Source organism: Lutjanus erythropterus, chromosome 10, assembly GCF_056507025.1.
Source record: "Lutjanus erythropterus isolate fLutEry1 chromosome 10, fLutEry1.hap2, whole genome shotgun sequence".
NCBI lineage: Eukaryota > Metazoa > Chordata > Actinopteri > Lutjaniformes > Lutjanidae > Lutjanus > Lutjanus erythropterus.
In genome coordinates this window covers 7,590,296-7,614,099 of record NC_139326.1, presented here as the reverse complement: position 1 = coordinate 7,614,099, position 23,804 = coordinate 7,590,296, and the positions used below count along the sequence as shown (strand labels likewise).

Here is a 23,804-nt window from a genome sequence, read left to right as displayed (position 1 = left end):
AGAAACTAGATCCAGAGGGTAAAGCGGTCGATCAATCTGCAGCAAAACAACAGGCTTTGTGGGGAAGCTGGCAGCGACAGTCAATTTTGGTGCCACAGACCACGAGAGATTTAGGCTACATCACACCATCACAACCTTTCACGTATATACTGTATAAGCTTTTGTCCTGAGCTTCATATGGTGGTCCACACATGTGCAAGGGTGACCAGTCTGCACCTTGTCTGCAAGACAGCTTTAAAGGAATATAACTTTGTATAGGACTGGTTACTTTGGCATGGTTAGCCCCCATTTAACTCCCAAAATACCTGACGAATGCGCATGCACACCATTCTCGTGTCCATGTCACAGAGCAACACTAATTTTTTGGCCATTAACTAGAAATTATACATTACTGCTGACCATTTCCCTTAAAGTAGCCATTTCAATACCTCAATTTACAGACTTCAATCTTGCTTGAGATGAGTAATCCAGCTCAGTGAACATTTAATAAGGTTGAAAATTAAGCTGCCAGAACTACAGTTTTGTGTTTCAGCTCTTCAAAAGCATTGACATATATAAAGATGGACAACATTACGGCTCTCCAAAAGTGAAGACAGAACATCTTTACCGCCCCCTGGTGGCTGGTTGCAGTATAGTTCATAAACCCCACCCCCTTCATCTTAGCAAATGGGGCATGAGCCAAAGGGCTAACAAAGAATAAAGGCTTTTGCTTTCATTTCATTTCATATTAGTTATTACTAAAACAAATGATCAAATGTAGAGGTAACTATTTAAGATGAGAACAAGTTGATACATTTAATCTTACCCCCCCAGTCAGACGCATTTTTCACTCACACGTCTCACACAACAGAAATGCTTTTGTGCATTTTGTCTGTATCAGCTCCATGTGTCTCACGTCGCAGCTGCATCTGACAGCCGTAAACATGAGCTGAGTTTTTGTTTTTCTAGTTTTTTTGACAATACGTGCTTAAATGTGAGGTTGATGCCCAGTAAAAAGGCACTGAGAATTTATTTTATCCACATTTTGTAACGTAGACAGAGTGTAATACTGTTCCTATATAGACAGTTTGTGGTCTAGGCAAGACGTTACATTTACAACCGATTTTTTGAAGGCAACCATAAAGCTGACTTGGCCCATGATGAAATGGAGTTGTTCACCACTGTTATAGTTCTTATCACAGGGCTCTTTTGCACTAAATTATTTCTCAGTATTGAAACAATTCCATTCAAGATTCCTGGAATCTTGGTGCAACCAGTCCATGTCTTCACCAGTTTTGAGCCAAACCTTTGTAATCAACAAAGGGTATTGATCTGTAGAATAAGACACATCCACTTTGGTTCCCTAGGAAAAATTTAAAATTAGGTGCGTGAGCTGGATTGGGTCTGTTCCATGATGGTGGAAAAGGTCTATTGTAGTATGTGTGGTATGTTCAAGTATTCATTTTTCCACTACCTTTGGTTTTAATTAGTTAGTTGATGCTATAAAAACGGGGTTTCACATCATGACTGACAGCTGTTCAAGTTTTCCTGCTTGCAACTACATTACCGAACATTACTTTGACTTAATCAAAGACAAAAAGTTCACTGTGAGGGAATACACATCAAGTCAGTTTCACTGAAGTTGCACTGGCTGCACTCAAGTTCAAAATTTTATCAATAAAATATTGTATGTTATGGGAAAAGGTTAGCAGTAATGTAGGCTCTACAGTATCTTTTGAAAATGAGCTAAAACATTATAAAAGACTAGAATAGTCCTTTTACAGCATCACTTTAATATACATCAGGAACGGAGTGGTAAGTTAACTTGGCAACTTGACATATACTCGGGGCCAATAATGGGAGTGTTGACAGCTTGTATTAGCAGTGTCTCAGGCCGGTGCCAAAAGGAACTTGGTGAAAGAAAGACGTACAAACAGTAGAAAGAATTTCCTATTCAAAACTAATAAAAAAAATGGTAGCTACAAAAACTTAACAATTGGTAGCTATGACATAAAAATTAATTATGTCATGATGGCACAAAAGAATAACGAAACAAACTACCCAAATGTGTGTATCAACACATTTTCCCTTTGGTTTGGGATGTAGTGGAGATGCAAACAGTAGCTTGGTGAATGGAGTGCTCCCCTAATGGAGAAAACCTGTGAAACTAAATCCCAAATTCTGGGCTCAGATCTACAAACCCTGAATGTTTTTATTAGTAATACACATGGAAAACGTGCTTGTGATAGCCTGCTTTGATGTACTGTAATAATGCCACCGTTTGTTGTTGATAGAGCAAGTCTTGTCACATTCATACTAGAATCACCAAGGGCAGATCATATCAAGACTTGGGGATTTAACCAAAGACAGACAGATACTTTGTTTGTATGTATGTGTCAGAGCAGTGGGGCTCAAGCAGAAACTGGGATCTGAGCGGTTCAACAAATGCTAGTTCATTTTTTCCTGGAATATGTACAGATTGTTGGTGGTGGCCACAGCAATAATGTTGTCCAGGGGATGCCAGGCAGTGTGCAGGATCTTCTTGTTAAAGTCCAGACTGTCTACACTGATCTCATCCTTTTTGCGCTTCCCACCTGTGCTTACTTTGCGAGGTTTCAGGACCGACCGTGGCTTGCTGTTCTCCCGTGACGCCTCTAGAGTCACGTCCTGCCGATAGCCTCTGTCGAACATCCTGAAGAAGTTATTGTAGGAGCCGGTCATCACAACACTGCAAAGAGACAGAGAGGTATGAGTGAGTGATGATACGGACAAAATGAAATGTCATGATATTTTTGGCCAAATACCTTCAATAATGATACTACAACAATGTTGTAAAAAGGACTTTTGGTGCTTTCATGAAACACAACGATTTTATATAATCATCAATAATGAGGACATAACAGCTAAGTAGGGGTGGACAATCCGTCCAAAAAATAATAATTTAATCGCAATCATGACCTGAACTGTTGTTTCAGCTCTTAAATACCCTGCAGGCTACAGCCAGACGCCATTTGCACCATTAAAATGCAATATTGCATTAAAGATACTACACAGATTTCAAAATGTCAATTAAAATCTAAATTAGATTTGAAGTCAAAAATAGAAGCCAAAAGCAATATAATCAGAAAAAAAGTTGTAGATGCTTATTTTTGATGACTTTTAGGATTACTCTGGTGCTGGTCGGTCACAAGCTAACAGAATTACAAGACTGGGCCAAATAAAGTACAAAGTATTAAAAAATGATAAATGTTTACACTCTGCTGACTTGTTCATTTATTTATTGTTTGCCATCATATCCAACATGATCCAACAAAATTCCTTAACACTCAGTTTGACCCGTTTTCTTCTGCTTTTGTTAATAATTAGCTTATGCATGCATAACATGTTGTACACATAATGTGTATCGTCAGCCGCAAGATAAGAGACATGTTTGGGAACAGACTTGCCTAAAAAGTAGACTGTGGTAGCCTTTGATCATGATCAAAAATTGTCATATTGCCCATCCCCTTTACTAACTGGGTAAAAGCAAAAAATAGAATAGCTTTAACAGTCTGCTAAGTACAAAACATTACATAAATTTTCTGCAATGCAGCTTTAAAACCAGAAAAACACAACGCTTGTGCCGTAACACAATATCCAAAATCTAAAACGTTATCTAGTTTCATATCACACTATTGTTAAATTTCCCCTGCCCTACACAAGTGTAGGTTCTGTCACAAACCACTACAGGAACGTGTACAAAATACCACTCGGCCACCCAAACCTGCAATGAGCAGATAACCACAGTAATTGATAAGGTCAGTGTCAGTGGGTTCAGCTGCATCAAATAACAGTCAGCCCAAAACATTTGCATGTGTCATGCATGTTGAATGTGTGGGGAATTCCAAAGGTATAATTTAAAAAAAAAACAAGAAAAGCCCAAAAATTAGTTGTTCAAATGTAAATTTTAGTCTGTCAGAGTGAAATTCTCCAGAAGGCATCTTTTTTTTACCTCAATAGTGCATATAATATAGATACTGACCTGTCGTTTCCATTCCAACAGCACTCAAACTTGTCGAAGATGCAGTCATTCTCATACAGTGAACACAACTTACTCCTGAGATATTCATGCACCTGAGAACATGATAATAATAAAGGTGAAGTAGTCATAATCAACAGTTGTGCAAGAGTGAAAATAACATTACATTATGACTTCTGCGAAACACTGCCCTCCAGTGGAGAGACAGTAGAATGACATCAGGCCTTACAATCTGCAGAAAAACAGGTATAACAATATTACTTTTGTCTTAGCAAAGCAACGGTGACAGACCTGATATGTCTCTACTGGCCGGGTCTCCATGTTGAGATCCCAGATTTTGACAGACAGGTAGTCACGGGTCATCATGTAGCGTCCACTGTGGCTGAACTTTACATCAGAGATGGATGAGATGATTTCAGAAAAGAACGAACGATTGTTTGGATCCTCTGGCTCTTCAAACACTGAAAGAGAAGGATGCATGACATGAGTATACCCTTTATACAGCTGGGCACAGTTTAATACAGCAATATATACACAACTCAGTTTAATAGTATAAGGATGCACTACTGTGTTCTATCTGTAATCTCAATCCCACAATTTTGGCAAACGTACTATAGTACATGTTTCTACAAGCCTGCTTTCTCTAAAATTTAAAAATCTATATGAGAAACCGCAGTTTTGAAAATGTAACCCTTACAGATAGAATCAATAGGATTTGCTCGAGCTGTTTGTAAATGCACCAGAAAGCATAATTCCTAGGATGTCAAATACCAACATTTTAAGTTGGTAAACTGTCCCGAGCACAGCAAAAAAATGACAATAAGTAAATACCAACAGGGTTTCTACTGATGCAGATACCACCATGCACTTCCAGTGGGTCATGAGCTATAATTGAAAGGAAGTCTGCACACTGTCTTAGGGAAATATTATACCTTTAAATATAAGGAGGGCACTGGGAAGCTCCCATATATGGCAGCTAAAGGTTGAATCTTTCTTCACTGTTTTTAAACTTGAGGTTCCATACTTCATTTAAATTCTGTGCACACCTTCAATAAACACATTTAGCAACCTCAACACACTTTCACAAGACTATTGAGCTCACACAGGTGTATGGCATTTGGCAATTTAGACTTTTCTTCAGGAAAGTGTGACTTGTGGAAACTTGCCAATGTGGTACTGGGTCAGATGTTAAAGGTCCCAAGTTTGACTCTCATTATTGCCAGTTTTGTGGTTGGCTCAAAGATTTTACTCTCTTTTCCAAAGAGTTATCAAGATAACTGGTGGCTGACAACCTTTCACTTTCCACAGGGCTTGACAGCTCACACAGAGGTATGGCACTTCTCAAATTAAGACTTCTCATGTTGAGGCTAAAGTCAGTTTTCAGTGTCACAAAGGTGGCTCTCTTTTAACCTGGCTGGATCACCATGATAAGATGCAGAATTCATAATCTGGCCAGGTGCTTACATTGGCTGTAAAAGCATCACTGTTTCACAGATTCTTTACCCAATGATGTTTCTTATGAGCGATATAGATTCTAAACTGAGGGATATGTGTTATGTAAGTAAAATTGCTGAGCTGTAAGTGAATAAATTCACAGAATAAAACCATCTTACAGCAGCACAAACTGTATGGATCACACTGTCTCGGGAACCTAGTTTGACGATGCAGAGTCATCTCTCCCCCCTTTAGCCTTTTTAACTTATTCTAGTTTCATTGTCTATCATCCAGTTCCCTTAGGGATACCACAGGCACACCTTAGAATTCAACAGCTCCCCTAAAGGCACACAACATAAATTAAATTAGCTTACTTTTGGCATGCTTGTCGCACAGAGCGGATGCCCTCATGTCACACATGCGGATGGTGCCCTTGCTGCTGCTGTAGACAAAAGTGTTGCATTGGTTGGGGTGGAACTCTGCCGCTGTGATCACCTCCGTCAGCTCCTCCATATTCGCTGGCTTAATGTCAACAATATCTGAAGAAGTGAAGTTAAGGTCAAAGGGCTAAACAGACAGTACAGACAACACAAACATATCACCATCCTCAATATCATAACTACAATAAAAGTTGCTAAACATATGGTTTTTACCCTGTTACAAAACGGTTTGTTTCTTTTCCTTTCCTGTTAGTTAATTAGTCTGATTGTACAGTTATCTGGGCCTGGTATTTGTGTTATGTGCCATTCTTTTTAAGGGCAACATTAATGTATGAATCCAAGTACAAACTGAAAACAAAATGATTGAACAAAAGAAAGAAGTTCTTCAGCAATCTGAGGAAAAAGGTTTTACTTAGAGTATAAACACAGACTGCCAGTGGCCCAAAAGGTTTTGCATGGCTATGGAAATGGTATGATGAAATAATTCACTGGTCAAAAAAATGCTTCCCTGTATGTGATCATGCAGTCTGGATGCCATCTACTAGAGGTTTTCTGAACTAGCAGGGTGTCAGCATCAACAAGAGCATTTGTCTGGCACATAATTCACTGCTCTGAATGACGACAACTTCCTCAACAGAATGTCATGTTGTTAGCTCAACTGAGGACTAAAGCATTACTTTACACTAATGCTACTTTAAGGTCAAACTTCCACACTTGAAACTGTTAGAACCACTATATGTACAGAAGTTAGAATTCCTTACTTTGGGGACATCTGGTGGTATTATCATATATAGCACTGTGGTAGACACCAATGCAAAACATTTTAAATGTTCAGACAGCCTTCAAACACTTTGTCTACTTTAAAAGTACCGTCTACTTGTCTCCTTTAAAACAAAGCTTAAAACACCAGTACACAGCCACAAAATCATTGTTGTACTGCCTACATGATCAACAGCAACTCATTTATTCCCTTAACATGGATCAGAAAAATGTGTCATAAAAAGCAGTGGGTTTCAGAGTTTTTGCTTGGACTAAGTGACGCACAGTCTGACTGATGTGCAGTGGGCAGGTGTACATAAACAGACAGGAGATAACTCCCACAAACATATATTCACTTACAATAGACTACCAGTTTGAAACTTTTTTCTTAATTAGAGGGGACCAGAACAAAAACAAAAACATGTCCAAATGACAAGAAAGGTTACTTCTTAGAAACTAAAATGCCCAAGCACATGGGAAATGTTTATATAAGCTAGAGGTTGCATTTCCCAGTACAGTTAGAAGTCTTAACGTGCAACAACTTTTTGCACAAGAGACATAATTAACGTATACAGGAATAACTATCATGAATCGTGTTAAGGTCTACAGAGCATGATGGCTGTGTGGAATTAAAATAAAGGATACTAAAGCTGCGGTCAGTGATCTCCAGATTCCAGAGGTTAATGCGCAGGTCGTCTGCAGACAGGTAGGTCTCACAATCACTGTTGACTGAAATGGAGTTGATATGATAGGTGTGAGCATTCGCAAACACCCGTCTAGGGCTGGCTTCCACCATCAAGTCCATGGGCATGAATACGGGTACCTGTAGAAAGAAGCGGGTTTCAAGGAAAATACAGTAGGTTGTGTGGTCATGATATGGTCCTCATTTTTTATTTTTTAAGTAAAAGTGATTCCCAACCCCCAAAGCACAGAAAATGTCCCAAATTGTTCTTGTAGCACTGGTGAAGACGTTAGGTATTACTACAAATACTCCTCATCATGTAAGTCTGGCAACTTTGCTGGTAGTGCTAGAGGAAGGGTTTCGGTAATACCGATACACACATAGAAACAGTCAATTGTGCTTTAAACAAAGAAAGAAGGGATTAAGGCTTAGTGTAACAGATAAGTCTGTTAAACTGGGTCTAAATTTGGAAACAATTCAATAAATATAGATCTGAGTTTCCTTAAGTGGAGGTGCATGTGACCAGCGAGCAAAAGGTGCAGTGAAACTAAACCTGAACAGACCTTCCACTCAGGACAGACACTGTGACTTGTCAAACACAGGAGGTGGAACTAATAACATTAACAATCCATTCCTGCGATGTAGCCATTCGTGCTATTAGTTACACCTGTGCTTTTGCTGGTGAAACATGTCGGTATGTTTGCTCGAATCAAAAACAACTGACAACACACACAACTGTAAGACAGCAGTGAGAAGAAATGATACAATACCATCTTTGTTTCAACTATTTCAAATTTAATAAGCTTTTAAAAGTGCAACATGATTGGTCTCAATTACACTTGATGTACATGTGCACTTTTACTATACTTTTGTTCATGTGGGATAAAAGGATGCTGTACACACCAATAAAGTACTGGCTTTCATGTATCTTTCAAACAAGCCAAACAAGTTTGTTTTAATCTTTTATCTTAATTTATTAATTCAAGGAATGTATGGAAAGCAAGTACAGAGCTGCAAGTGTGGCTTGTGACTATAAATCTGGCATACTGGGATGTTCAGCATATTTGGAAAGAGATGAAGTGATTTATACAAACCCGCAGAGTTGTGACAGTATTGAAATCTCTGTATCGCCCATCTTCTTCCTTCAAATTGTAGCCCTCAGGTCTCTTGTCACGCTCACTGATTTTCCACAGCTTTATGGTTTTGTCTGCCAAAGAGAAAGAGCAGAGGTCATGAAATCGCACCATCAGTAACAGACGAGACTGTAAATTTAGATTACTTGCGGCCAAAAAGTAGCTAAATATCACCAAGTCAAGTACAGTGAATAAATTAAAATACAGTGGTTCACTAACCATTTGTAGACAAAAGGAACTGTGCTGCATTCTTCTGAGGCAACCATCGAATCTTGTTGATCTTCTCCTCGATCTCAAGGCTCTTCAGGTAGTCAAACTCAGGCTCGTGGCTCTGGAAGGTGCTGTAAACATTGTACTCTCCTCGACACTGTGGCTGATTCTTACTCTGAAAAATGACAGACCGCAGATCAGAGTTAGGTTCAAGTATTATGATGTATGATTAAGTAGAGCTATGCTGCGAGCATATATTCGTTTTTTCTTTGGTCAAACTACACATTAAGGCTTTGTTCGGACTGCAGACAAATCAGATTTGTTTGTCAATACAGATTTATAGGACAGACTGTCCGCGCTGTTATATACAAGTGATCAAATGGGATTTGTGTGTCCAGACATCACCAACCTATCTGCATAGGTTGCTGTGGTAATGACATAAGCGTCGTAACTACTGCAGCAATCCACTGATAGCTAGAAGTTGATAGTTCCAAGTCAGTAGTCCCAGCTTCCAATCTAAATGCGTCACAGTACATCTGCTCGGGAAAACACCGACACCCGAATTGTCTGAACTTCACAAGCATCTACAGCAGCTGATTTAACAGATTAGAACACTTCAAAAGAGACTGGAGTAGTAGGCTAGCACACACTCACAGAGATGTCTATCAAGCAAATGGCAACTGCAAAGTAAAAGTTTAACAGTAGTAAGAATAGTAAAATTTGATGGAAAGGTTTCTACTTATGTGGATGATTCCATACTGCTGTGATTTGAAATTCCAAAGTGAATGACCATTCGATTGCACTTTTCCATTTTCCAGGTCGTTTTTTTCAGAATTTCTGAGTACAATGGATTGCAGCATACACACACTGCTAATGCAGCTTTCCAACAAATAAGCATAAGAAATGGAGAGAGACAACACATAAGCCTCCATTCAAAGGGCCAACACACTATTTATTTCAACGTCTGCCCACAGACCGTTGTTCTGTGTTCTGCATGCTGCTCAGATGCTCTGATGCACTCCCATCAGGGCTGCACATCATGGAAAAAAAAAGTAATATCGAGATCATGCTGATTGAAATAGTGGTATGCGTTACAATTAGCAGGAATGATCATTTTTGCATTACAATTTTCATTTTTAGTGAAAGAAATCCTATTAAAATTGTGATGATGTGATATTTGTTGGGGTCTGAACCAAACAAACACGAAAACGTTTTCTTTCATCTTGAGAAAGAGTTTAGGCCAGGGCATCTCCGCAGCACTACAGTACTTCATGATGCTGATGTTCTCTCACACATTTCCTCAAAAAATTGTGATTTGGTTCTGGTTCTGCAATTTTGGATTTTCTACTTGGCAATTTTGATCTGGATGTAACAAAAAACAGATTTGAGCTGGCAGTCTGAACAGGGCCTTAGTTTAGTCACCAAAACTTACCTCTGGCTCCTGCTGAAAGATCACAACACGGCCCCCCTTGTCACCAGTGGCTAGTAGCTCCCCAGAGTGGTTGAATTCAACAGTAGATATGATGTCCGCTGTCAATACAGAAGTGTAATTAGAATATAATCAAGCTTAGTCCCCTTTTTTCAGAGTCTAATCTGCTACTGCAGAATGGAGCTCGTTGTTATGTAAAACTGAGGTGTGTTCAATGTGAAAATATTTTGCACTGATCTACAAAGCTTTTGTAGTAGAATGATTCATTTCCTCCCAAAGATGCACAAAATTATTCTAGCAGTGTTAAAGATGTTGAGTGTTTGCTCCTGTTTTGTCCTCCTATAGTATGAGGGATCATGTCAACCTTGGTGAGAACACAACAAAGCAATGACGTACATGTATATATATATACACACAACGCAGCGTGCAATAAAACTAAATGTCGACCAAACACTCTTAGGAGCAGAGGGGAAAAAAAAAAAAAAAAAAAAAAAAAAACTTGCCATGTGCAGCTATTCAGCACCTTTCAAAGACAAGCATTCTCATCAGATCCTACAACACAACAATCAATCCCTGTTTACAGGCTGGCACTATTCTGAGCCAGTGCAATCCTTAATATAGACGCCGGTGTTGTTCCTCTCTCCACACAAAGTGCCTGACACGACCTGACCCCATACAAACTCTATTTAAAGCAAAAGGGGACAGAGGAGTCAAATACTACACTACCGTATTGTTGAGTTTTCAGTCTATGTATTGCTATGTATTGACACATGTAGAAGCTCACATTTATACTTGTTCTCAGGCAAAGCTTACTGTAAACAGCTGTGTGGACCTTTATCCACAAGTAAGTCCATCATGTACTGTAAACATGCGTGTTTCACGTGTTTCAGGCACTTGAGAATTTTTTCATTGGACAATGAAGGGGCGAGTACAGTCCACCACTGGTCTTTTTGTTCACATGGAGGTAAAAACTTGATTAAAAAAAAAAAAAATCACGCATTTTCTCTTCATATTTGCATTAATTATCCCATGCATTGTGTGAAAAATATCTATTTTCTCACTTAACATTTTCTCAATTAAGCCTAGTGGTATCTAACCACTGCAAAAGCAGAGCATCTTTCCAGAAACAATGTTTCTGCTAGTCAAGATAAACAAGGACATCATTGTCATCAGTGGCTTTTATTGAGAACTACTACTTAGTCCAAAATAGTACATGAAAACCTGTGGTGAATGTGGATTATCCTAAGTAACCAAGACAGAGTTTGTGGAGAACACCCTTGCTGTCAAGGGTTTCATTAATGTCATTTTGTAATGCTTTGAGCACCACAAATTTAATTCCCTCCATTACATTGAGTTTGCAGTAGAAACCTCATCTGCATGGCCAGATAATAGAGTCAGCCAGCTGGTTCAAGTTTTTCTTCTGACTTGGCTGATCAGACCCTAGTAGGCCCGTAATGCACTCTGTGAAACACATTTGACGTTAAACCAAGGCAAACTGATTACACAAACAAACAACCACACAGCTTCAATAATGTCCTGCAGAGGTAAAAGCCTGCAACTATTCAATCCTCATATACATTTCACTCCCAAGCATGCAAATCGTACATTACACACACTGGACAAATACGCTCTGAGGATTTGTAAAAGTAGTGACTGGTGACATTCTGCAGCAATTATGCTTATCCGCCAGCTTCACCATTCCATAACAGGCCTACTGGACTATCAGCAAGAATGTGCCACACCACTGACTTTTTTACTTCAGTGCAAACAGCTTAATGCTCTGAAATACTGGCTCCAAAACTGGGGGTCCCAATGAAAGAAGGAAGGAAGAAAGAAGCCAATTTAGTATGTTTGATTGTGAAAAGACTCAAAATGCATCCAAATCCCTCATCTTACACAAACTCCCTGCAGTTATGGTGTTCACTTTTGGATTAATTGTATAGCTTCAGTTGGTCTGTACTGTTATTATTTTGCATTGAATAGAATATTAAATATCCATAAATATGTAACTTATGAGTAACCTTCCCTTAAGGAAAAAGGTTGAGAACTGATCTAAAATAATAACCTCTGGATAACTTTTAATGATTTTCATACCTCCAACAGAGGTGTAGCAGTCACATTAAAGGTATAGTTCACCCAAAAATGAAAATTCAGTCATTATCTACTCACCATCATGCAGACTGATGTGAATGGTGACCTAAATTTTTTGGATAAATCTTCACTGTAGATCCTTAGCTTGGAGCCACATGCATGTGCACAACATTTGCACTGGATGCGTGTGGTGTGACGGTGTGCATGTGTAAGTGAACAATATGTTGGGACTTTAGGAAACTCAGATTATACCAGAAGAGCAGTATGGAGGTCTCCTATGTTAAATTATTTTTTTACGTTTGAAAACTGGTCACCATTCCCTTCAATTGATTCTAAGATTCTGCAATGCTGTTTTCCTGTAAAACTCAAGCAGTGTTTTTGGGACCAAAAAAACTAAACCTGACCTTCAATCAACATTAGGGTGAGTAGATAAAGACTGAATTTTCTTTATTGGGTGAAACACTCCTTTAAAGCTAACTTCAAAACAAGCATGCACAGGATGCCAATCAGACAGTGCAGATTAGCAACTGTTCACTGACCACCACATGGACTTACCTTCAGCGACATCATCATCTATCGCTCCTTTGACTTGGGAAAAGCACCACTGCACATCACTGTTCCCATCACCGACCCCTGCACGGAACACAAACCCAGGTTTTAACACACCACCATCAAACTTTGCACGCGTTAGCCTGGTGCTAACTTAGCTAAAACCAGCAATATGAGAACAAGGGAGCCCGTGATCCGATACTAGTGACATAGTTTGATTAAAGCAGTACATTTCCAGGTACATGAAATAGTTTGAGCACGTTTGTTGTGGAAAACAGTCACTTTCACACTGTCAGTGACATGTTAGCATCCTGGAAGTAGCTTGCTAGCTAACCTGCGCTGGTTAACCAAAACAGAGGGACAAACCCATCGTCTATGCCAAACAGGACCTTAACTGTTGGGAAATTATTAAACCTCAGACACTCTGACAGTCTATGCTCTTTGTCGTTAGTTTTACCTGCCATGGTGAGCGGCTCGGACAGAGGGTGTCTCTGTAGCGGGCTCCGGCCCTGGACTGGAGCAGTGCTGACCCGGGTCGGCTGGGTGGTTCTGACCGAGAGGCAGTGGAGAAATGAACCTGGGAGTGCCGTTAGGATCTCCGAACACCGTATACGTCCTCAGCCCAGTTTCTTTAGACAACACGAAACAGTTTTCAACCAAAGAAAGTCAAGTGCAATCCTCAGTACTGAATTTTAGACTTTGCACTCTACTTTGAGATTTCCCTCGCCACTGCTTCTCCGGTCGCAACTACAGGGGAACCCTTGTTGTGAAGAACTCTCGCGAGATTTGTACGTTTTGTTCTTCAGTGTGCACGTTTTCCAAACTAACTAACGTGACAACGCCATTGTTAAGACTTGCATACGCTATGGATTAAATAACTTGACTGAGGGTATGGAAGCGATCATAATTTGAGTTAAATTGATCACTCTCGCGAGATCTTTCGCGGGTCTGGGGTTCTCCTCCAGATACGACTTGCCTCTCCCAGCGTTACACTTTCAAAATGGCGCAGCGCGGGCGGCGTTGAGCAGGCATCAAACACAGAGCGGAGAGGGCGCATCATGCAATTTTAATCTGGTTGCAACTCTTGCGCCGTCGGAGACATGGGTTTTTACCTTCTGTACCCGGAGTCCACATGGTTAATTGAATTATGGAGCGCTTAATTTTCAATGAAAAGTAACAAGGACTTATTAGAACCCCACCAACCGTTAAGCTCCGCCCATGTCAATTGTTTTAAGGATTATAATCGAACTAACCCGCACTTGCAGGTTTTTGGCGTCACAGCAAAAATGAACTCGATTTGATAGGAAGTTTACGTTAGGAAATATGGTATTCATAACAGTGTGATTTTAGATTTAATTCAAGAGGAAAATATGGTTTCATCTATAATATGTATATGTTGTTAGGCACCAATTATTGAATTATATGACACATTAAAACAAAAAGTGTTGCATAGTGCAGACTGTGTGAATCTAAATCTTAACATAAAGTCAGTCGTTTGCAACCTTAAAACAACAAACTTATTGTGGCACCTGTAACTGCCTACCGACTTTGATGGGATTTGCTGCAGTTTCTTCCACCTGCCAGATGTCACTTTTGCATAATAACCAAGTTCAGTGCATAGAGTGTATTTTCTCCCACTGGAGCTCAAGGCACCAGGGCTGGATTTATTAAAACAATCACCATTGCTGATGAAAACTGATCTAACATGACTCAGATAAAAGTCATGTTCACGGACAAGGTAATGTATTGAAGTGTTATTCATGTTATGTTTTACCCAGTGGCGTAAGGAGTCAGCACTGGGCCCTAATGCAAGATTATCAAAGCAACCCCTGCACATCACAGTCAGATATAGTATAACATAATGTCAGTGAATGAAGGAAGTGAAAGCGTGTAGCTTTAGAATGACTAACAACAGTGAAATGCACCGCTATGATATAGAGGAGGAGTTACAGTAGCAAGGCCAAGATGGTGATAAAACAGCCTCCCTGACATAATCAGATGCTATATATGTTTTCTAGGTTTTTAAATTTATGATGATTTATAAAAAATAAATGCAAGAGCAGATTTTATTAACTTTGGAAATAAACAGCAACATGCTAGCATATACACGCACTACTGTAAACATGCTGTTGGGTTGCTCTTGTTGGGTCAAAAGGGTAGTAAGAGATTCATGCGCGGCTGAACTGCTGGTTGAATTATTTTGACCCAACAGCTGTGTCATTTTAATTTTCCTACCATTTTCAGTTGTTTCTGGAATTCTCTTCTTTCTCATACAAACAAAATTAATGCAAAAAAGCAAACCACAAAGAAAAGTATGATTTATTTATTTATTTGAAATTCCATTTATGGCAGTTGTGTGTTCCAATCAGCACAAGCAGTGTTTCCTTGTGGGAAGCCAGTGAAGGGTCACATCGACACATCGTCGCTCTCCCCGTTTGTCACTTCAGACCTGCAGATCACAATCACTTTCCCACTGAAGCATAATATGAACATTGTTCATCTGGGTTGCCCCTCTTGTGCACCTTGTATTTACAGGCCTTCGAGTCGAACACTGACTCACAGTCTTCAGCCATCTGAACGGGTCTCATATACCTGCAATTACACAGTGCAGAACAACACATACTTAAAGGCATAATATAAAACATTTTCCTAAAAAATAATGCGTTGACTAATATAAACAATCCTTTTCTATCATCACTTAAAATCAACTAGAAGTGTGTGGTGGTGGTTGTATCTGCAGAGACCCTATTCTCTGCCTGTATTTTCTTGTTTTCTCATTATTTTGCTGTGCTTGTAAAAATATCAATATTTGACATCCCAGCATAATTGTGGTTTTTGTACGAACATCTTGGACAAATCCTACTGATTCTACCTTTATATGTGCAATAATCGAATCTGGAGAAGGATGGGTGATTGATGACTCTGCCGGGTCATAAAATACTGATGTTATGGGAACATCAGTTTTATTTGTAATTGTTTGATCTGCAAAAATCAATGAATATACTCTTGGAACAAAAAAACCCTAAATGTTGTGATCTGTGTACTTACGCAGTGCAACATTCATTGCAAGTGCAGTCCATACATTGACTGTTTCTCCATGACGATCCTACAGCATGCCATGTGCCATCAACGTCGTCCTGACAATGAGTCGTGGGCTTCTCCGTCGGGAAGACTGGAAAGAAAAAACGCTCAGTATTTTTCAGCACAGTCATAAATTGTGACTGATGCTACATTATGACTCATAATGTAGCATCATGTGTTAATTTTTGATATTCTCATAAAAAACATGTTAAAAAAAACATAAATATGCTGTACGTCTCTGTGTGTGTGGTATGTGTTTACCCAGGTTAGTGGTCTTTTGGTAACAGGAGGCGTTTGACAGTGACAGCAGAGCACATAGCAGCAAAGCCAGGACCAAATATTTCTTCACAAGAAAAAGGACACAAACATCATAGTTTTAATATTTCATCTCAGCATGATGAGTCAAAACTAAATATGACTTTTATCCACTGGTAAACATCACTTTTTAGAATCACTCTCTTCACCTCCGTGATTTACGCTACTTCATCATGTCAAACCCCAAAAACAGCTACCAACAAACAATTTTGTAACTTAACAGTTTAAAAACTCACCATGATGGCAGTCAGACTTGTCTGGTTTGTGATGTGTTTAAGTAAGTTTCACATATGTTGCATTTTTAATGTCTGTCTTTTAAATAGTGTGTCTGCAGGAACCTTTGGAATTAGATAAGAGGAAGGTGGGGGGGGGGGGGGGGTCAGTTTGGACCAATGGTTTGCTGAAAATGGTCACCGCCGGTTGTGTTTGTTTTACAGAAAAAACAACAGGGACAAATAGACAAATGGTCTAGACCAGAGGTTTCTCAGTTTTTCAAAGCCAAGAACCTCTTACAAGGGACAAGGGACCCCCTCATGTATGTACCCTTAAATTCTACGTAGCCTTTTTTAAAAAAAAAATCCTTCTACTTAACACAGGAGAAATGTATTACAAATATATTTGACATGTATTAAAAATATTTGCACTATGTCAACACAGAGTACCCAAAACATACATACACACACATCAAAGGAGTGTTTTACTCTTAGTTCATATATCTGCTGAACTGCTTCATGTTATCATGTCATGTCTACACATCTATACATAACTGACACAAATAAGACGACACAGCAACTGCAGTTCTTACAGTTATTCTATGGGGCTTTTAATTTTACTCATTCTGAATTCCTTATTAACATCCAGTTACTGTCAGGTGGCTTTTATTTTGGAAAATCTGGGTCCATCCATAGTTTCATGTTAACATGCAGTGACTATTGGGGTTTTTTTCAAGAGAGAAGTCTGGCTCATCCTGACTTTATGTTTAAAAAAAAAAGCCCAAAATCTTACTCTTTGGGCTACTTTTTCAAAGTCTGGGAAACCTCCTGTTGAGCCACAGAAGACATTTTACCACTGTTTACACATCCTGAGTTGTACTTCTTGTGACAAGCAGGCCTAACAGATTTATTTGTTATGTTTAAAATCAGTGGAGGACTCGTGATTTTCCTGAAACAGAAATTCTCCTCTTTCACGTACAAACAGTTACACATAAAGAAGTCAATAATGAAGAAACACAGGCCTATGATTTATTTCTTTATTTGAAATTTCATTTGTGCCAGTATTTTATTTTCATTTACAAGTCTCTCTCCCCCCATCAGTTCAATAACATCAACCAAAAAAGTCTTCACTTTCCTACTGCAGCAAAAATTGGACAGAGTACAGTTGGGTCGTCCTTCTTGTGCACTATGTATGCACACGCCTGTGAGTCAAACACTGACACACAGTCATCAGGGAACTTCTTGGGGATTGAATACCTGCAATCACACAGTAAACATACAGTTAAAAGTGGAATCAGGAGGATTTGTCCGAGCTGTTCGGAGACGCACCAGAAAGTTAGCTGATTGTTGAGTTTCATTCCCAGGACATGAAGAACTGTCAACCAAATTTATCCATGGACAAGAGGCTGTAGCTTCAAGTTTGAAAATTCATCGTAAAATAAATTTAGAGAGGAAATTGAGATATTTGAATAGGGTTTTTTATACAGGCACTGGCACAGGTATTATCCTCGCTTGGATGCTGCAAACACTTATTAGCAAGTGAGCGCTTGCTAATAAGTGTCCTTTTTGATTTTCACTAAAATAATTCCTTGGCTAACTTAACTGTATGTTATATTGACCATTTCAGATTATAGTGACCAAGTTGTTTTTGCTGACCACATGGCAAAATTAAAAGGAACCAAACCATTTGAAATGTGCCAGACTTTCCAAAAGCTAGGATAAGATAAGATAAAAATTTATTGATCCAACACAGCTCAAAAAAGTACAGGCAGAAAAAGGGGGTGAGTGATAAACAGAATGCCAATACAATAAAGATAAAAGATATAAAGATATGTAGAAGATCTAGAAAATAAAAAAAAGTGCAATGAAAACACAATAAAGAATATTTGTGTTGTTCCTAAAATAAAAACTGTTGTGATCAGTGAGTTTTCATAAATGTCTGATGTATCAAAATATGTTACCAAAAAAACCCCCCACAACATATATGTATATTTAAAAAAATTGAAAAATGTGATTTTTCGGGCAATTATTTGATGTGAAAAAAAAACAAAAAACTGTCCCTCTAAAAATGAGCATGTTGTGATCTGTGTACTTACGCAGTGCAACATCCATCGCAAGTGCAGTCCATACATGCACTGTTTCTCCATGATGATCCTACAGCATGCCATGTGTTATCAACATCGTCCTGACAATGGGTCATGGGCTTCTCCGTCGGAGAGACTGGAAAGAAAAAGCGCTCACTATTTTTCAGCACAGTCATAATGTAGCATCATGTTAATTTTTGATATTGTTCTCATAAAAAACTTGCATGTGTAAAAAAAAACATAAAAAAGTAGTAAATACTTTTCAGCACAGACATGTTCAATGACGAAACTTGGGCATATAAATCTACTGTATGTTTGTGTGTGTACAGTTTGGGTTGTTTTGTTTTTTTTTCCTTTACCTGGTCTAACGGCCTTAGAAATGCAAAAAGCATCTGAAAGTGCCAGCAGAGCACATAGCAGCAAAGCCAGAGCCAAATATTTCTTCATAGGAAAACAGAAACAGAAATAATCATTTTAATGTTTGATCTCAGTATACTGAATCAAGATATGTGTCCCAGCATGCATTTGTAATCTCTATTGATTACATAAATTGTTACCATTTTGACCACCATGACTTTAGGTCCATCCCATAAAATGAGTAGAAACTAATTATTATCACTTTTATTCACTCGTAAACATCACATTTTATAAACACATCCACGTTTATAATTTACATTACTTCATCATGTCAAAACAGAAAAACAGCTACTAACAAACAATTTCATAACTCAGTAATTTAAAAACTCACCATGATGGCAGTCAGACTTGTCTGGTTTGTGATGTGTTTAAGCAAGAGTTTCAGATATGTTGCATTTTTAATGAAGGTGTCTGTCTTTTAAATGGTGTGTCTGCAGAAACCTTTGGAATTAGATAAGAGGAAGGTTGGTTCCAGTGGTTTACTGGAAAGGTCACAACCGGTTGTATTTGTTGTAACAGAAAAAACAACAGAGACAAATAGACAAATAGTCTAGACCAGAGGTTTCTCAGTTTTTCAAATCCAAGCCTAGCTGTTAGCGAATGATTTTATCATTATATAATCATTACAAAATTAGTAATTTACATTTACCCTCTCTATGCCACACATGTCATTTACCCAAGTCTACTCTGCCTCTTATCCAAACATCCAAATACACACACACACACACACACACACACACACACACACACACACACACACACGAACTACCTAAGCTAACCTAATTTCTGCTTCCTGACATCATCAGAACTGCTTTATGTTATCATCTCATGTCTGCGCTGTCTGTATGCCTGTCCATTGTGTCCTTTATTGTTCTACTGCATGGAAGTTATCAGTATACATGTGTGATTCCAGTGAATAATTTCCAATGAGAAACTTGCTGTCTTCACCTAGAAACCATTTTGTTAAAGAGGAGGACAGAAGACTGATAGAGAACTGAACATTAGGAAGTCACCGTGAAGTTGACCTTTGACCTTTTGGATATAAAACGTCATCACCTCATCATTTTGTCCTATTAGATATTTGTTTGTAATATTGTCAAAGTTAATGTATGAATTCTTTAATCATGGCCACAAATGTATTTAATGAGGCCTCTGTAACCATGACCTTTGACCTTTGACCACCACTGACCACATTTGTGTCAAGTTTGAAGAAATTCCCTCCCAAGTAATCCTGAGATGTCACCTTCACAAGAACGGGATGGACATGAGGTCACAGTGACATCGACCTTTGGCCACCAATATCTAATCAGTTGATTCTTGAGTCCCAGTGGTCATTTGCATCAAGTTTGAAGAGAGGCGTTCTTGACATATCTGGGAATGGGATGAATGGGATGACCTGACAACATGATGCCTGTGGTCATGACTGCCGTCAGCATGCATCCAAGTGCACGGTTACAACTGCGCTCTGGCCTCCTGCGCGTTATCCTAGTTGTATATGTCCATGTCCTAAGAAAAGAGGGTCACACTCTGAGGTAATATGATTTTATGAGCTTTTACTTAACACACAAAACGTTTTCGGCCATCTGGCCTTCATCACTGTGTGCACATACAAGTCTTCAGCCACTGTTTTAAACGTCAGGTGAGTTGCCAGGTGAGGGCAAATGTTGGTGACCTCACACAGAATGGAGCCACACAGAGTGACCTCCGCATCTTTCTGACACACTTCACAATTCCACACAGATGTTCTACTGGATTTTACAGACATTGTTAATGAACATAACTGACACACATAAGAAAACACAACAACTATTGTCATCACTGTTGACATCAGGTTCTTCACCGTTCATAAATCACGCTGATGAAGGTGGCATGGCCGAAAAGTTTAGTGTGCTAAGTAAAAGCTCATGAAATCATTTTATCTGTGAGTGTGACCCTCTTTTCTTAACTCATGTTGCTGTCATGGAGCCATAAAAAGGCTTTTCAAAGTAATATTTTGTGTTTATATCAGATCTCACAAAACTCACAAAATAGTCATTTTCTAAGGATTTTATTTTGAGACAACAACCTCATCCTGATTTTCCATTTAAGATAGACTTTCTGTTAACATACAGCGGCCCTTAGGGGCATTTATTTTGAAAAACAAGACTCATCCTGAGCTTCCTGTCAAGATACAGGGGGCTTTTATCTATGGGGCAAAGCATCATTAAAACTGCACAATCCTGAGTTCTCTGTTGAGAGACTGTTACTGTCTGGGGCTTTTATTTAGAAAAATGCAAGGTTTGTCCCTTGTGTCCTGTTGAGATACAGTTATTCTATGGGGCTTTTAATTTTACTCATTCTGAATTCCTTATTAACATCCAGTTACTGTCAGGTGGCTTATTTTGGAAAAACTGGGTCCATCCATAGATTCATGTTAACATGCAGTGACTATTGAGGATTTTCAAGAGTCTGGCTCATCCTGACTTTATGTTAAAAAAAAAGCCCAAAGTAACCCTGTGTAAAGGCTTATGGTTTGGAGTATTTTTTTCAAAGTCTGGAAAACCTCCTGTTGAGCCACAGAAGACATTTTACCATAGTTTACACATCCTGAGTTGTGACAAGCAGGCCTAACTGATTTTTTTATGTTTAAAATCAGTGGAGGACTCGTGATTTTCCTGAAAAAGAAATTCTCCTCTTTCACGTACAAACAGTTACACAAAAAGAAGTCAGTAATGAAGAAACATAGGCCTATGATTTATTTCTTATTTCATTTGTGCCAGTATTTGATTTTCATTTACAAGTCTCTCTCCCCCCATCAGTTCAATAACATCAACCAAAAAAATCTTCACTTTCCTACTCCAGCAAGAATTGGACAGAGTTCAGTTGGGTCGTCCTTCTTGTGCGCTATGTATTCACACGCCTCTAAGTCAAACACTGTCATACAGTCATCAGGGATCCGCGTGGGGGTTGAATACCTGCAATCACACAGTAAACACACAGTTAAAGGTGGAATCAGGAGGATTTGTCTGAGCTGTTCGGAGACGCACCAAAAAGTTAGCTGATTGTTGAGTTTCATTCCCAGGACATGAAGAACTGTCATTTTTATTTGGTAAAACATCCTGAGCACAGCAGAATACTGAGAAATAAAGGAAATTCATGCAGAGCGTCATAAGTGATGACTGACAGGGATTATGATTATATGAGTCTATATTGTTTTTTAAGGAAAATGTTGCATATTGTGCCTTTTTTAAGATACGTTTTTATTAAATTACTTATTTTATCCATGCATGTTCTTTGTTCACTGTGCTCCAAACTCATAATGTCAAATATATCAACACAAAGAACTGTGCAGTGATACGGTCATTGGCTGCAGATTGTTAAACATGTTCCTATACATGAAACTTGTTACAACAAAGTTTTTTGGATTATCTTGAGTAACTGGGTCATGAATTCTGGGAAAAGCAATTGCTGTTGGGGTTTTCAAGTATATGTTTTGGTGCTTTGAGCACCACAAGCTGAGTGTGCACTTGCTAATAAATATAATTTTTTATGTTCACTAAAATAATTTCTTGGCTAACTTGATAGTTTGTTATATTGACTAGTTCAGATCATAGTGAGCAAGCTGTTTTTGCCGACCACAAATCAAATTAAAAATGAACCAAACTATTTGACTGCCACATTTCCCAAAAGATAAGATAAGATAAACTTTAGCGATCCACCACCAGAGAAATCCACGTGTTGCAGCAGCTCAGAAAAGTACAGGTCAAAAAACGGGTGAGTGATAGAATACCAATACAATAAAGGTAAAATAAAAAATATATATAAAAGAATCAAAAAAAATATGCAGTGAAAAAGCAGGGAAGAATGTTTGTTTTGTTCCCAAAAGAAAAAACTGTTGTGATCAGTGAGTTTTCATAAATGCCCAATGCATGAAATATGATTTTAAGAAAATCTTATGTGTAAATGATATTGGGTTCTATGTCCAATAATTTGTCCCAATTTGATGTGTCAAAACTGTCCCATTAAAAATGAACAAGTTGTGATCTGTGTACTTACGCAGAGCAACATCCACTGCAAGTGCAGTCCATACATTGACTGTTTCTCCATGAAGATCCTACAGCATGCCATGTGCCGTCAACATGGTCCTGACAATGGGTCATGGGCTTATCCGTCGGAGAGACTGGAAAGAAAAAACATATTTTTCAGCACAGTCATGATATCACATCATGTGTTAATTTTTGATATTGTTCTGATATGGAAACTTTTGTGTGTATAGGCCATAAATATGCTGTACGTCTCTGTGTGTGTGGTATGTGTTTACCTCGTTTTGGGACAAAACATCCAGCGTTTGACAGTGACAGCAGAGCGCATAGCAGCAAAACCAGGACCAAATATTTCTTCACAAGAAAAAGGACACAAACATCATAGTTTTAATATTTCATCTCAGCATGATGAGTCAAAACTAAATATGACTTTTATCCACTGGTAAACATCACTTTTTATAATCACCTCCATGATTTACGCTACTTTATCATGTCAAACCCCAAAAACAGCTACCAACAAACAATGTTGTAACTTAACAGTTTAAAAACTCACCATGATGGCAGTCAGACAGAAATAGTGTGTCTGCAGGAACCTTTGGAATTAGATGAGGGAAAGGTTGGGGGGGGGTCAGTTTGGACCAATGGTCACCGCCGGTTGTGTTTGTTGTAACCGAAAAAACAACAGAGACAAATAGACAAATGGTCTAGACCAGAGGTTTCTCAGTTTTTCAAAGCCAAGAACCTCTTACAAGGGACAAGAGACCCCCTCATGTATGTACCCTTAAATTCAATGTAACCTTTTAAAAACTCTTTTACTGAACACAGGAGAAATGTCTTAGAAATATATTTGACATGTATCAAAATATTTGCACTATGTCAACACAGACTACCCAAAACATACATACACACACATCAAAGGAGTGTTTTACTCTTTGTTCATACATCAAAC

General features: G+C 38.6%; 3 protein-coding genes across 3 annotated transcripts; all 3 read right to left on the bottom strand.

Annotated features, from left to right (window-relative positions):
- Positions 1 to 1,752: 1,752 nt before the first annotated feature.
- LOC146319970 (serine/threonine-protein phosphatase 2A 55 kDa regulatory subunit B alpha isoform-like) lies at positions 1,753 to 13,538 on the bottom strand. Its single transcript, XM_084728087.1, has 10 exons — positions 13,182 to 13,538; positions 12,731 to 12,808; positions 10,088 to 10,185; positions 8,665 to 8,830; positions 8,407 to 8,519; positions 7,276 to 7,453; positions 5,806 to 5,970; positions 4,289 to 4,458; positions 4,001 to 4,092; positions 1,753 to 2,707 (listed from the first exon to the last, which is right to left on the bottom strand). The coding sequence occupies exons 1-10, from the start codon at positions 13,186 to 13,188 to the stop codon at positions 2,428 to 2,430; spliced, it is 1,347 nt and encodes a 448-aa protein (XP_084584213.1). The 5' UTR covers positions 13,189 to 13,538; the 3' UTR covers positions 1,753 to 2,427.
- A 1,499-nt stretch (positions 13,539 to 15,037) lies between these two features.
- Positions 15,038 to 16,432, bottom strand: LOC146319969 (uncharacterized). The gene is made up of 4 exons (XM_084729451.1): positions 16,357 to 16,432; positions 16,067 to 16,148; positions 15,773 to 15,896; positions 15,038 to 15,316 (listed from the first exon to the last, which is right to left on the bottom strand). The coding sequence occupies exons 1-4, from the start codon at positions 16,357 to 16,359 to the stop codon at positions 15,187 to 15,189; spliced, it is 339 nt and encodes a 112-aa protein (XP_084585577.1). The 5' UTR covers positions 16,360 to 16,432; the 3' UTR covers positions 15,038 to 15,186.
- A 923-nt stretch (positions 16,433 to 17,355) lies between these two features.
- LOC146319968 (beta-microseminoprotein-like) lies at positions 17,356 to 19,302 on the bottom strand. Its single transcript, XM_084729450.1, has 4 exons — positions 19,165 to 19,302; positions 18,776 to 18,857; positions 18,429 to 18,552; positions 17,356 to 17,589 (listed from the first exon to the last, which is right to left on the bottom strand). The coding sequence occupies exons 1-4, from the start codon at positions 19,165 to 19,167 to the stop codon at positions 17,460 to 17,462; spliced, it is 339 nt and encodes a 112-aa protein (XP_084585576.1). The 5' UTR covers positions 19,168 to 19,302; the 3' UTR covers positions 17,356 to 17,459.
- Positions 19,303 to 23,804: the final 4,502 nt, after the last annotated feature.